The sequence below is a fragment of the Bubalus kerabau genome, chromosome 17 (genome assembly GCF_029407905.1).
Source record: "Bubalus kerabau isolate K-KA32 ecotype Philippines breed swamp buffalo chromosome 17, PCC_UOA_SB_1v2, whole genome shotgun sequence".
In the NCBI taxonomy this organism is placed as follows: Eukaryota; Metazoa; Chordata; class Mammalia; order Artiodactyla; family Bovidae; genus Bubalus; species Bubalus kerabau.
In genome coordinates, this window is record NC_073640.1 from 60138517 (window position 1) to 60153109 (window position 14593).

Genomic DNA, 14593 nt, shown 5'->3' on the forward strand with positions numbered 1-14593 from the left:
AAAAGTCCAAGGTTGACTATCCTAGATTGCTTTTCAGGCTCAGTTTAGTTCAGTCCCTCTGCTGCTGCTGCTGCTGTAAGTCAGTTCAGTCGTGTCCGACTCTGTGCGACCCCATAGATGGCAGCCCACCAGGCTCCCCCGTCCTTGGGATTTTCCAGGCATCAGTCCCTCAGTCGTGTCCAACTCTTTGCGCCTCCATGGACTGCAGCATGCCAGGCTTCCCTGTCCATCACCAACTCCTGGAGCTTACTCAAACTCATGTCCATAGAGTTGGTGATGCCATCAAAACATCTCATCCTCTGTCGTCCCCCTCTCCTCTTGTAGGAGGAAACAGACAGAACAGGCTCTATCTTGAAAGCAGGACTCCATCTTGGGTCGGACTGTGGACTTTGAGCTATGTGCCCAGTATCTATGGAAACAACATACCAACTGGAAAACCAGACCTCCTGGATGGAAGAACCCCAGGGCTCATACCTAGACTCTCCATTGCCTAAAAGAATACCCTAATTATCTGTGTAACCAAATAGAATCATAAATTCTATTATGCTTATTGGGGTATGACCACAGGCCTATTGATAATTGTCCACTGTTAACTACCTAGGCTTAAGGCATATGAATCACGGGTTAACTTTGATTGTATCTTTCTCTTCCTTTGTTCAGACTAGTTTCAGGGAATTTGGGGAGGTGGGTTTGGGCACTTACACTTAGGGTATATAAGGTTTTCACAAAAACTGGTTGGGGCCTTGGCTAAGAGGAGACTCTGCGTTGGGCCCGCCGGTGTAATAAAGTGCACTTCACTATCGGCATCGTCTTTCTGCATGAGTTTGTTTCCCGGAACGCGTGGCTACAACACTCCTGCCTTCAATCTTTCTCAGCATCAGGGTCTTTTCAAATGAGTCAGTCCTTCGAATCAGGTGGCCAAAGTATTGGAGTTTCAGCCTCAGCATCAGTCCTCCCAACGAATATTCAGGACTTATTTCCTTTAGGATTGGCTGGTTTGATCTCCTTGCGGCCCAAGTGACTCTAAAGAGTCTTCTCCAACACCACAAATATTAGTGACTCAGAAAATCGAGGTGCTACTGCTAAAAAGCAGAGAACCAATGCTTATCAAGCAGGAATAACCGACAGTTAAGGCAACGACCAGTTGAAGTGGAAAGAAGCAGAGACAGACTGAGAAAGACAAAATAAGGGGAAAAGTCTGGGCTTCTCTCCCCTGCTGAGAGCTCGGCAGACACAAAGAAGAGATGCCCTGTGGGCACCTCTGTGGCTAAACTCCTTCACTCCCAGCCCCTCCCCCATCCACTGGAGGTACCATGGCAACCAGGCCCCCTGCTCACCTTTCCCTCCCCTATATAGAACCAAGTTTCTGTTTGAATCTCGCCTGTATCTAAGCAGTTCCTGCGTGAAACAGGGATGAGCGGAGGGCAAGTGGGAACAGAAAAGGGATGACAGAGGGGGGGGAGGACAAGGGGCCTGACAGAGGCAGCTATGAGAGAAGAGAGATGGGGAAAGAGGGAAAAAGGAGACTGGGAGAGATGGGGAGAGAGGTAGGGAGACAGAGAAGGGGTGATAGGGTTAGAGAGAGCCAGAAAACAATGAAGACAGAGAGGGATGGGGGGATGGGGCGATGTTGGGGAAACTGATGGAGGAGACTAGGGAGATGGAACAAGGGAAGGGGAGAGATGTGGGGAGAAAGAGGGCAGAGAAAATGAGGGAAAGAGTAGAGGAGAGATGGGGAGAGCGACAGGGAGAAGTCAGGATAAAGAAATGGGGAAAGAGGGAGGAAGGGAGGGGGACAGAGACGTGGGGAGCAGATGAAGAAGACAGTGCGAGTGACAGGAGTGGGGAAAGAGGCTCGAGGAGACCGGGAGACGTTGAGGAAGAAAAAGGAAGCTGGGAAAGAAGGAACTGGGACACACAGCGGGTCCCAGAGATGAAAGGAAACCAGATGCCTATGTGGACGCAGCCGTCCACATTTTTCCCCCGGGGGTTCAAGAACAAGAGGGAGGAAGCAGCGGGGAGACAGAGCTGGGGCGGGTGGCCCAGTCAGAGCGCTTCTCCCCGTCCTCCTGAGACAACCCTCACCCGCCTTCCCAGGATGCAACAGGAGGTGGAGCCCCTGTGCTCCTCCGCCATGGGCAACCCCAGCATGCACAGGGACGCAGGTAACTCTCTGTGCGTTTGTACGCAAGCGTGGGGGTGGAGGGCCTTCATCCGAGCATTGTGTCACAGCCTGCCTTGCGGCGTGGCCGTGAGTGAGTTACTGGCCTTCCAAAGAGAGAGCTACCCTTAACATCTTGTGTCCACTAGGCAGTACCCTTTAAAACCGCAAACCGCCATTTCCCTTGAGCCTTTGCAGTTCCCTGGCCAATGGTCTGGACCCGGAACTACATTTCCCATGAGTCTCTGGGGCCTTAACAAGTCTTCTGGAGGCCGTGAGCCCCTAGAGACTCCTTGCCCTGGTCCCTCACACAGTTTTTGTCTCCACCACCGGACTTAGTATCTTCTCCCGAAGCTACTCCTTCTCCCTGCTTCCCATCTTTGAGTAACCCTACGACCAACCCAATCCAGACCCCAGGCATTGTTCCGCCGATTCCGGTTCCCTACCACTGCCATCAGTCCCTAACCCTGTCTTCGTTCTCATTCTCTCTGTCCCGTCCCCACATACCCAGGTCAGGGCTTGTCCTCTTCCAATGGACCCTTTCTCCACTTAACTCCCTGGCCTCCAGTTTCTTCCCTTCCGCCCATCCCCTACGTAGCTCCAGAGAAAACTTTTCTGACACCCAACACTAACCCTTTTTCTCCCTTAGTCGCAGCTCTTCCATGTTCCCCATCACTCCCAGGATAGGGCACCAGCCCCTCAATCCAGTGTTTGAGGCCCTGTGTAGCCTGCGCCAGTTGTCAGGCTCATCTTCCAGGGCTGCCTATTTCCGCTCTACTTTAGCACAGCTCATTCATTCATTCATTTTCTCACTGAACATTTCTAAAGTAATATCTTGGTGACAATTCATTTGGCTAGCAGGTAATACAGAATTGGACTTAAGGCAGTATAAAGAATTCTTGTTCAGTTGCTAAGTTGTGTCTGGCTCTTTGTGACCCCATGAACTGTAGCCCACCAGCCTCCTCTATCCGTGGGATTTCCCAGGCAAGGATACTGGAGTGGGTTACCATTTCCTTCTCCAGGGGATTTTCCCAGCCCAGGGATCAAGCCCACGTCTCCTGCTTGGCAGGCTGATTCTTTACCACTGAGCCATGTGGAAAGCCCAGTATAAAGAATAGGAAAGACATTATCTCACTGTAAAAGAAGCCTATAGATGGAGCAGGGTTTGTGTTTGGGTGGATCAGCAGCTCAGTGAATGTTATTGAGAAGCTGATTTCTGTTTCCCTGCTTTTTAGTCTGGGATATATTTCTTTTTCACACTAGCTTGCATACCTCATGGTCACCAAATGGCTGCCAAAGTTCCAGGCATCACTTCCAAAGGTTTTAATCTTAAGAATTCTATATAATCTCTCCTCACATCTCATTGGCCGGCACTAAGCCCCCACTCACTTTTGTCTCAATGCCTGGCAAAAAGAATGAAATTATTATGATTATTTTAGTCAATGGGTCTATGCATCAGGTGGGACAAGTTTTTAAAGAATTTATATCTAATCCTACTTCAGATTCCAATTAACCAGGATATCTAGGAATGGGGCCCTAGCATCTATAGTTTTTGACTGCTTGCCAGGTAATTATGATGAGCAGTAGGGGTCGAAGGCATTGGTTTACACTGGATGAGATATTTCTGAGGATCCTGGGGATTGGTGAGCCTCACCTGGTTCCCTCCCCATCTCTCCCACGGGTGGGGAATGGACACTCCTCAAGTGAGGGATAAGGATGGAAATCATTGACAGGGTCTCCCTTCTGGGTGCTGGCTGTAAGCACCTACTCTGTGCCAGGTTCTAGGCTAGGCACAGTAAATGCTCTAGTGGCAAAATGGACAGTTTCTCTGTCCTCCAGTCTCTGTTAGTGCCTTTGAAAACCTCTTTTGTTTGGAGACCCCCCCACCCCACATCATCTCTAACCTAGACTGAGGCACCCACCTGCTAAGTATACTTTATGTATCAATTCAGTTCAGTCACTCAGTCATGTCTGACTCTTTGTGACCCCATGGACTGCAGCATGCCAGGCTTCCCTGTCCATCAGCAACTCCCAGAGCTTTCGCAAACTCATGTTCATCGAGTTGGTGATGACATTCAACCATCTCATCCTCTGTCATCCCCTTCTCCCCCTGCCTTCAATCTTTCCTAGCATCAGGGCCTTTCAAAGGGGTTAGTTCTTTGCATCAGGTGGCCAAAGTATTGGAGTATCAGCTTTAGCATCAGTCCTTCCAATGAATATTCAGGGATGATTTCCTTTAGGATTGACTTGGTTTGATCTCTTTGCAGTCCAAGGGACTCTCAAGCATTTTCTCCCTGCTGTGCTAGTTTGCTTCAGTCATGTCCGACTCTTTGCCACCCCATGGACTGCAGCACACCAGGCTTCCCTGACCTTCACGATAGCCTAGAGTTTGCTCAAATTCATGTTTAGTCAGTCGGTAATGCCATCCAACTATCTCATCCTCTATCATCACTTTCTCCTCCTGCCTTCAATCTTTCCCAGTATAAGGGTCTTTTCCAAAGAGTCAGTTATTTAGCCACTCAAGTGGCTAAAGTATTGGAGCTTCAGCTTCAGCATCAGTCCTTCCAATGAATAATTCAGGACTAATTTCCTTTAGGACTGATTGGTTGGATCTCCTTGCAGTTCAATGGACTCTCAAGAATCTTCTCCAACACCAATAGAACTCCAACAGTTCAAAAGCATCAAAACTTTATGTATAGCTCCAGAAAAATTTGAGTGGCATTGAGTTGACCAGTTGGCCCATTTTGTAGATCAATATTTGTTCATTTCAGTTTTTCTATTTTCTTTGTGGTATTTTGGAGCCAGTAACATTTTTAGCTTGTCAGGTTGCAAATTTTGGCTTAGGCCATTAGAAAGCCTGTGGGTCCCAAGTGGTTTGCCTGTAGTAGTGAATGAAATGATCCAGCCTGTTCTCATGCAAGGAAGGCAGACATGACACATGTTATCTCACAAATAATTAATAACCTACAGTTGCAATAAGTACTCCTTAGCTTTGGGCCTGAAGAGAATTCTGGGAATATTCTCTTTTGCTTAAAGACCTTAGTCCTCCACCCACACACCCTGTGATGCCTCTGCATAAAATATCCCTTTCTTGGCAATTTCTTTCTTTCTTCTTTTTTTTTTTAATGAGGAGGGTCTCTGCCATTTCTTTATTTGGCAGACTCCTCTTGTATCCCTTAAGTCTCATGGAAGACATCACCTCCTCCAAGGAGCCTTCCTTGATTGTGCCCAGACTGTCCACCTTGTGACACCGCCACTGTAGCAAGTACTGCACTTTACAGTGACTGCTTTCCCCACCAGACCAAAAGCTCTTGGAGGGCAGGGTGGAGGTCTCATTAATCTCTTGGTCTGCATCATCCTTCAGAGCACACAGGAGGCCTTGGAGGTGTCTGTTGATGTTTGAATGTATTATGTTTACTCACTTATCAATAAGTACTCATTTATAAATGTATACCTCTATTAAGTTATGCATATACATTGAAACAAATATATTAAAATCATGGTTGTAATTTAGGAATCTTTATTTCTAATGCCACATTTCATAAGAAACAGTTTTATTCACATTTTAAACATATCACTTTGATGTTGCTAGAATCATTTTCCAAGTCATTTCACACACTTTTCCAGGGCATATAATTTTATTTCTATCTGTGATAGGAATTTAAAAGATTTTTCTCTACTATCGAAAAATTCAAACATTCACAAAAATAGAGAAAATGTTTAATAAATCCACACATTCCAATACCTAACTTCAATAACTATCAATATTTTGCTAATCTTGTTGCACCTAGGCACCCACACACACACTTTTTTGGGGGACATTCTATAGGACAAATTTGTTTTAAAACAAGTTTTAGAAAACAGACCTACCATGCCATTAATTACAACCAGCAAAAATTCATAATTTTTTTCTTGAATATCATCTCATCTAGTATATATTTGAATTTCCCTAATTATTAAAGGTCAGATCAGGAAGCAACAGTTAGAACTGGACATGGAACAACAGACTGGTTCCAAATAGGAAAAGGAGTACGTCAAGGCTGTATACTGTCACCCTGCTTATTTAACTTATATGCAGAGTACATCATGAGAAACACTGGGCTGGAAGAAGCACAAGCTGGAATCAAGATTACTGGGAGAAATATCAATAACCTCAGATAGGCAGATGACACCACCCTTATGGCAGAAAGTGAAGAGGAACTCAAAAGCCTCTTGATGAAGGTGAAAGAGGAGAGTGAAAACGTTGGCTTAAAACTCAACATTCAGAAAATGAAGATCATGGCATCTGGTCCCATCACTTTATGGGAAATAGATGGGGAAACAGTGGAAACAGTGTCAGACTTTATTTTTTTGGGCTCCAAAATCACTGCAGATGATGACTGCAGCCATTAAAAGACGCTTACTCCTTGGAAGAAAAGTTATGACCAATTTTGATAGCATATTGAAAAGCAGAGATATTACTTTGCCAACAAAGGTCCATCTAATCAAGGCTATGGTTTTTCCAGTGGTCATGTATGGATGTGAGAGTTGGACTGTGAAGAAAGCTGAGAGCCGAAGAATTGATGCTTTTGAACTGTGGTGTTGAAGAAGACTCTTGAGAGTCCCTTGGACTGCAAGGAGATCTAACCAGTCCATTCTGAAGGAGATCAGCCCTGGGATTTCTTTGGAAGGAATGATGCTAAAGCTGAAACTCCAGTACTTTGGCCACCTCATGAAAAGAGTTGACTCATTGGAAAAGACTCTGATGCTGGGAGGGATTAGGGGCAAGAGGAGAAGGGGACGACAGAGGATGAGATGGCTGGATGGCATCACTGACTCGATGGACGTGAGTTTGAGTGAACTCTGGGAGTTGGTGATGGACAGGGAGGCCTGGCGTGCTGCGATTCATGGGGTCGCAAAGAGTCGGACACGACTGAGCGACAGAACTGAATTATTAAAAACTTTCATTTTTTACAGTTGGTTTGTTTTAATTAAGATCCAAACAAAGACAATATATTGCATTTGATGATTATATCCCTTCAGTCTTTATCCAATAAATTCTTACAACTAGGTGCCTGGTTTGCTAGATGCCAAGAGCAGAAGACAAGCCCCTGACCTCATGTTGTTCACATTATAATTAGAGACTCATAGAAATAAATGTAAAAATGCAGCTGTGATGCCAGCCAATACATGGTGTTATGCATTCAAGGCAGGAACTCTTCACATGCTCAAGGAGATGTGATGAGCTAAGTGAGGGGGAAGAGAGCACCACGTGGATTTACAGCATGTGTTAAGGTCCTGTGGCAGGAGTGGGGCATGGAGAGTTAAGTCCCAGAAAGGTGATGTTTCTGGAATGCAGCAAGTGAGGAGGTCGATGGTGTCTGATCAGGCTTGAGACATCAGCAGGGTCTGGTCCTATGTGGTCTTGGTCTTAATTTATCCCAAAGACAATGAGAAGTCCTGGGCGGGTTTTGAGGAAAGTGGAGGTGGTGATGTGGTCAGATCTACATTTCAAAATGGTATTCTGAAGCTTCCCTAGTGGCTCAATGGTAAAGAATCCACCTTCCAATGCAAGGGTCATGGGTTCGCTCCCCATGGGAGATCCCATGGGAAGATCCCACATGCCCTGGGACAACTAAGCCTGTGGGCCACAACTACTGAGGCTGTGTGCTGCAACTATTGAAGGCTGCATGCCTAGAGCCCATGCTCCACAACAAGAAAAGCCACTGCAGTGAGAAGCCTGCGCACCACAACTAGGAAGTAGCCCGTGCTCTCTGCAACTAGAGAAAAACCCATATAGCAATGAAGAGCCAGCACAGCTCAAAATAAACAAATAATTATAAAACAAACCAAGAAACAGTAGCAAAAAATGCTATTCTGATGGGATGAATGAAGGAGAGAGACAGAGAGGTTGAGAAGTTAGGAAGCTGTTGTGTAGACAATAGTGGGATGAGAGGCAGCAGACTGGGGGATTGAGAACATGTTCTGGATCCAGATGGCTCGATTTTTATCATGATTCTATCGCTTGGGCTGTGTGACCTTGGGAAAATCACTTAACTTCTCTGTGCTTCTCTGTGTGGTGGGGAAGTGCCTAGATGAAACAAGATTGGCAAAATATTGATATTGATTGAAGCTAGGTATTGGAACATTTGGGTTCATTATACATCCTGATGTGAAGAACTGACTCATTTGAAAAGACCCTGATGCTGGGAATGATTGAAGGCAGGAGGAGAAGGGGACGACAGGATGAGATGCTTAGATGGCATCTTTACTGACTCTATGGACATGAGTTTGAGCAAGCTCTGGGAGTTGATGATGGACAGGGAAGACTGGCGTGCTGCAGTCCATGGGGTCGCAGAGAGTTGGACATGACTGAGCGACTGAACTGAACTGAACTGATACATCATCTCTAGTTTAGTGCTAAACTACACTACCTCAGAAGTTGTTGTGAAGATTCAATGGAAAGAACTTTAAAAGGTGTTTGGCTTTGCAAAAGGGACTGTAAACATGTAGTTATTGTTAAGTGGACAGACTTGAAGAGATTACTACATTGGAAGGATGGAAGGGAGGCCAGGATGGCCAGACAGAAACACAGAGAGCTCAGCAGAGGGACCATACGTGATGCAGGGCAGATGGTTCTCAGAGGGGATCTGTTTAAAATGCAGATTCTCATCCCGTAGGTCTGGAGGGGACCCTGAGAGGCTCCCCCAGACCACACATTGAGGAATGAGTCCCCATAGCAGGGGAGGACTTTATCCTGAAGGCAAGAGAAAACCTCTGGAAATTTGTGAGCCTCTGAGAGGAAAAGATCACCCCAGTTGCCCTGCTAAAACAGATGGGAGGTGGGAGGAACAGGACCAGAGAGGGGGGCTTACTGTGGTACAAGCTGAGCTGTCTTGACAGCCTGACGCTAAAGACCGCCAGGAGTAGAGCTGGGACCTAGCTGTGTGCTGGAGACAGCCTGTCCCAGCTCACGAGATCTGAGTGGGGAAGTTTGCAAGCTGGTTGTTAAAACCACGAGTGAATGAGTGAAAGTAGCTCAGTGATGTCTGACTCTTCGTGGTCCCAGGGACTATACAGTCTATGAAATTCTCTAGGCCAGAATACTGGAGTAGGTAGCCTTTCCCTTCTCCAGGGATCTTCCCAACCCAGGGATCGAACCCATGTCTCCCGCATTGCAGGAAGATTCTTTTCCAGTTGAGCCACAAGGGAAGCCCTGTTAAAACCATGGGTGCCATAACATTAGTCAGGGTGGGAGTACCCACACCATGAAAACTGGTGCCCGCTGAGAGAGAGAAAACACTTACCAGTACACCACACAGTCTACTGAATTGGAATAGAGGAGATGGTAACACATCAATGACTGAGTAAAATGTTGCTAGAGAAGACTTGGGGCTTCCCAGGTGGCACTAGTGGTAAAGAACCTGGCTGCCAATGCAGGAGATGCGAGATGTGGGTTTGATTCCTTGGTTGCGAAGATCCCCTGGTGGAAAGCCTGGCAACCCACTCCAGTATTCTTGCCTGGAGAATTCCGTGGGCAGAGGAGCCTGGTGGGCTATAGTCCATAGGGTCACAAAGAGGAAGACGAAATGGATTTTGTGGGACAACCAGCAGGTGGCCATAAGAGAGACCAATTAGCTGACAAAGGGGTTGTGGAGAAGAGCTCAGATTTGAGAGCTGTTATCAAGCTCCAATCAGGAGGGCAGTTCTGAGGGTGTTGGAGAAACCACAGACCGGATTCAAATACTGCTGCGGTGAAGGAGCCAGGCTGGGATGACTGGAACAGGAAGCAGAAAGGGGCAGGTCCCTTCCTTTTCCTCCTGCCTTGCAGTCTCCCTCTTGCGCCCCCTTTAGGCAGAGTCTAAGGGGACCCCAAAAGTCGGAATGGAAATGGGGTTAGTAGCGAGTCCCAGCTCTGGGGTATCCCACAACTGGGTGGGGCAGGTGGAATCGGGCTGAGACACAACAGCCAAATAACTGGCAGAGGAGCTATCCTGGGAGTGGCATGGCCAGTCACTTGGTGATGCCATTTAAGCAGAATAAGGTGTGAGGAGTGCTCAGGGCAACCGATGTACTTGGGTTTTCCATCCCCAGGAGCGCTCCTTGTGGACCGAGAGACCCCAGAGGAGATGCAGGCGCGGAGCCTGGGCAGACCTGTCAAATCCTCGTGAGTGGTCCTTGGCCCCGTGATTTCTGACCTCAGCTTCTCTAAGCACGAGGGCATTGACCTCTGACCTTGGGAGGTCCCTGTCCGCTGGCTGTTTTCCCAGGAAACAGTATCTGCGTCAGGTTATTGCAGAATACGAGGCGCTGGACCGAGAGCTCCCGTGCATCCGGAAGTTTCCCATGCCGCCTGCCGCTCAGCCGCTTTGTCTGTGCATGGAGACCTCGGTGAGTGGCCCTCCCCAAGCCCGTTACCCCAGATCCCTGCTGGGGCGGTGGACAGGACTTGAATCCAAGCTCCGCAGCTTAGCAGCTGAGGGCCTGGCGCCAGGATAAGTGGCTGAAAATAAATTGTGAATTTGTCAAAGGGGCCATCGTTGAGAGAGGCGGAGAGAAGGGAGACAGAGGACAGGGGGAATCCTGCTAACCTGTCTACTAGGAAAATCTGTAAAATGGACAGATAGTGCAAAAACTCATTTTAAAAAGCTTAGGTGTTTGACAGATTCAGCGAAGTGGTTATGCCATGTATGGTTTCTGTGGCCAATTCCTGCTTCAGCAGAGGTAGCTATTAAGGTCTCACCCTTTAATTTGAGAATTAAATGAGGCTTGCCAGGCACAAGCCTTGGAGTGTTCCCTCAGCTGATCTGTGTCACTTTACCCTGACGTAGGGATCACCGTTCTTGTTGACAAGGCCAATCCACACTCCATTGCTTCTCTTCTTTGGGTCTTGGAACATGAAACAACCCCATCCCCACCTCTGCTGCTCAACATATACACCCAAGGCTTGCTTTCCTGGAGGTGACCAATTTCTTGATTTCATTGTAGCTTCTTGGCAATTTTATATATGACATATGGTATCACCCTCCACACGGTAATCTGAGACTGAAACGTGGTTAGTGATCAATGTGTTTTCTGAATGTTAAATAGATTGACAAGATGTCAAACCCTCCCCTACGATCCTTATTTATTGACAAAGTAACAGTCCTTAAAATGCTAATATGACTATAAAAGGAAAAATGTACAGCTTAAATCCTTGCGGAAATCTTCAAGGGCTGCCAAAACCTCACCATCCAACGCAGGTTGCTGGAAAAGTTTTCAATAGATAGGCAAAGTTGGCCAACTGGTGAATCATTCAGCCGACTGTTCATTGACTTTTGGCAAATCGGCTTGGTGAGGATTGATTTTGTTTTTCTGAGAATGACCTAGAATGGCAGCAGATGCTTTTCTACCTGAAAGATTCCTATCCTCCTCGCTCTGGCAGGCTCTGCAGGTGGGGTCTAGGGTGGGGACTTTTGCACCTGAACTTAACTCGGGCGTCCCCGACATCCCCAGCCTGAAGAGGACCTTACCCACGTGGAGGTGCTGGAGGCCCTGGAAGCCGAGTTCCCCGGGGCCATGGAGAGTGGGCGCGTGAGCAGCATCCGCTTTGAGAACATGAACGTCATCTGTGGGACTGCTGGACGCCAGGACCGGTGAGTCCTTGGTGCGGGTGAAGGGCCTGAAGTGATAGGCCCGCCGTGAACACGATGAGAGGGCGGAGCCAGGAGTGAGGGCGGAGAGAGGCGGGGCGGGGGCTTTGGGTGGGCGTGGCCGGGAGCTAACGGAAGGTGTGGGCCAATAGGAAGCGCAGTGAGGGGCGGGGTGGGGAAGGGACAGACAGTGAGGGGGCGGGGCCGGGAGTGAGGGCTGAGAGAGGCGGGGCGGGGCGGAGACCTTGGGTGGGCGTGGCCAGGAGGTGCGGGCCAACAGGAAGCGCATCAAGGGGCGGGGCAGGGAGGGGACAGATAGTGAGGGGGCGGGGCCAGGAGCGCCCAGAGAAGGTTGTGGTAGCTAGAAGGACCCCTACCTGGCTGAAAGGCGGCGCTAGCGGTAAAGAACCCGCCTGCCAATGCAGGAGAAGTAAGAGACACGGGTTCCATCCCTGGGTGGGGAAGGTCCTTTGAAGGAGGGCATGGCAACGCACTCCAGTATTCTTGCCTGGAGAATCTCATGGACAGAGGAGCCTGCCGGGCTAGAGGAACCGGATGGGCTACGGTCCATAAGGGAGCAGAGTCGGTCACGACTGAAACGACTTTGTATGCACCCACCGGGAGCCTAGAAGGGGAGAAGCCGAGAGTGGGTGCGGTGGGGGAGCAGGGCCAGGTGAGATCGGAAAAGAAGGCGGGATCTGGAGAGAGGAGCCAGACTTTCAGTGACCCAGGTGGTGACGGGGATGCGCAAGACCGAGGAGTGGGGTCGGAATACGAGACAGCAGCTATGAGCCCGAGCACCTTGCAGGGCGGGGTCAGAGTGATCCCGTGGGTCTAGACTGTCTGGTGGCGGGTGGGACCAGGCCTGAGAGCAGCACTGAAGGGGCGAGGCGGCCAGTGCAGTGGCGGTGTAGAAATATGGAGCCTCGACAGAACCAGGCTCAGGGAAGACAGAGCCTAGACTGACCCCCCTGAGGGTCGAAGAACAGATTGACCCCGACGAGAGTGCAGGCCTGGTGAGTTTAGGCACGCAGCGACGGGTTGAGGGACGAGTCGGTAAACGAACTCAGGGATCAGGCAAGGACTCTCCAGCAACCAGGGGCGGGGCTGGGGCCGCTAGCGATTCCCCCTCCGTCTCCGCCCCGCTCCCCCCCTACCCCGGCCTTGTCCCCTCGCAGGTGGCTCATCATGGTCACGGACTTCCAGACTCGATCGCGCCTGCTGCGCTCGGGGCTTCGACTCCGTGGGAACCTGCATCCTCTCGTGCGCCACGACGAACTGCTCCTGAGCGATTACCGCCTGCACCTGCGCCGTTCCCTGGTCCGACGGCGCATGCTCGAGGCTCTGGGGGCGGAGCCGACCGAGGAAGACTGACATTTAGGGGGGCGGGCCCCGGCTGCGCTTGCGCACCGCCCCTCTGGCTCGGGATACCCACCGGGAACCTCAGAGGAAAAGGGGAGTTGCCTCCCCAGGAAGGAGGCGGGGTCGGCTCGAGGGGGTGGATACTGTGAGTTTAATTATAAAGAATGACCTGGTACAAAAGCCATTTCTCTCTGCAAAATCTTGGTGGGGAGTCAGGGGGAGGGTGGTGATGGGGGGTAGGGACGAACCCCCATGATATAATTCCGCCTCCCTTGTCTTCCCCTAGTCCCTGCGAATGGACGCCTGGGTCGCAATCCCTTGAGGGGTGAATTCCGAGGCTCGTGAGAGGGAAGACCCGGGCGCCGTGGATTTGAACGCGTGCGATCCCTGTCCCAGCGAGAATCAGACGTCCTCATCAGCCCCCCTCCTCTTCCTCCTCCTACCCACCCTTGGAAGACAATTCTCGGGCTTTATTTCAGGTTTTTTTTTTTCTTAAATTTTTTTTTTGTGTGTTCTAGTTTTTTTTTTTTTTGTATTTTCTTTTGTTATTGTTCCTCTTTTTGCTTTGTCGCTTCTCTCCACCCCGCGCTGCCCCCCATCCAGTACCTTCCCCCTCCCCAGCCCAACCTCTCCTACCCCCCTCCCCACCCCCCACACCCTCCCCAACCCCGCGGCACCCATCCAGAATGAACAAGCCCTTGATAGACGAGCGCCGCGCAGGCCCCCTGCGGACGGGGGGCATCCGACAAGGGGGAGGGGGCGGGTAGGGGCCCAGCGCGACCTCCGCCCCCCTCCTCGCCACCCCTCCCCCCTCCCACGACCCTCCCACAAGGTTCCCCGCAGATCCCTGACGTGGTAAGGGGGGAGGGTTGCAAGCACCCTCCCCCCAAGGACGGAGCGCCCCCCCCTCGGGGGTAGGGGGCAGCAGAGGGGGAATGGGCTTGGGGGAAGGAGGGGGAGCTCCCTTCTTTGGCAGCTGAACATGGTGGGGATCAGGGGCGATGCCCTCCCCTTTTTGCCCACAGTAGGGGAGGGGGCTTTCCAGGGGAAGGGGGTGGCTTAGAATTTCCAAGCCCTAGGAATAGAGGGACAGGGAAGCGTGCAGGAAGGAACAGCCATGCTGGAGGGAGGAGTTTCTGGGAGAGACGGAAAGTTCAGGAGATGGGGGGGAGGCGGTGTCGTCGTGCAAAATGGATGGACCGGAAGTCGGAGGAGGGAGGAGCTGAGAGGGCAAAGACTGGGGCAGGGAGAGGAGGAAGCGAGGAAGCAAAGTGGGCAATAACTGAGAGTGCACAGGATCTTCTCTTGCCAGAAAAAGTGTACAGAGCGAAGAGAATAGGCAGAGTGCAAATGATCATAAGAGCTGATCTTTGGGGGCAGGAAAAAAAAGAAACTGCCAGGAAAAGAAACAATAATACAGTCCCAAGAGCGTGTGGAATGAGATGAGTGTGCAAAAGGA

General features: G+C 50.0%; 1 protein-coding gene across 1 annotated transcript; it reads left to right on the forward strand.

Moving 5' to 3' along the window:
* Positions 1–1721: 1721 nt before the first annotated feature.
* Positions 1722–13276, forward strand: C17H19orf81 (chromosome 17 C19orf81 homolog). Its single transcript, XM_055553012.1, has 5 exons — positions 1722–2165; positions 10235–10307; positions 10411–10531; positions 11636–11775; positions 12951–13276. Exons 1-5 carry the CDS (start codon positions 1934–1936, stop codon positions 13144–13146), a joined length of 762 nt encoding a protein of 253 aa, XP_055408987.1. The 5' UTR covers positions 1722–1933; the 3' UTR covers positions 13147–13276.
* The last annotated feature ends 1317 nt before the right edge of the window (positions 13277–14593 follow it).

Coding starts and splice junctions, on each gene's coding strand:
- C17H19orf81 (XM_055553012.1), top strand. CDS start 1,934: ATGAAAGGAAACCAGATGCCTATGTGGACGCAGCCGTCCACATTTTTC. Junction 2,166..10,234: donor CAGCATGCACAGGGACGCAG/GTAACTCTCTGT, acceptor TTCCATCCCCAG/GAGCGCTCCTTGTGGACCGA. Junction 10,532..11,635: donor GTCTGTGCATGGAGACCTCG/GTGAGTGGCCCT, acceptor CGACATCCCCAG/CCTGAAGAGGACCTTACCCA.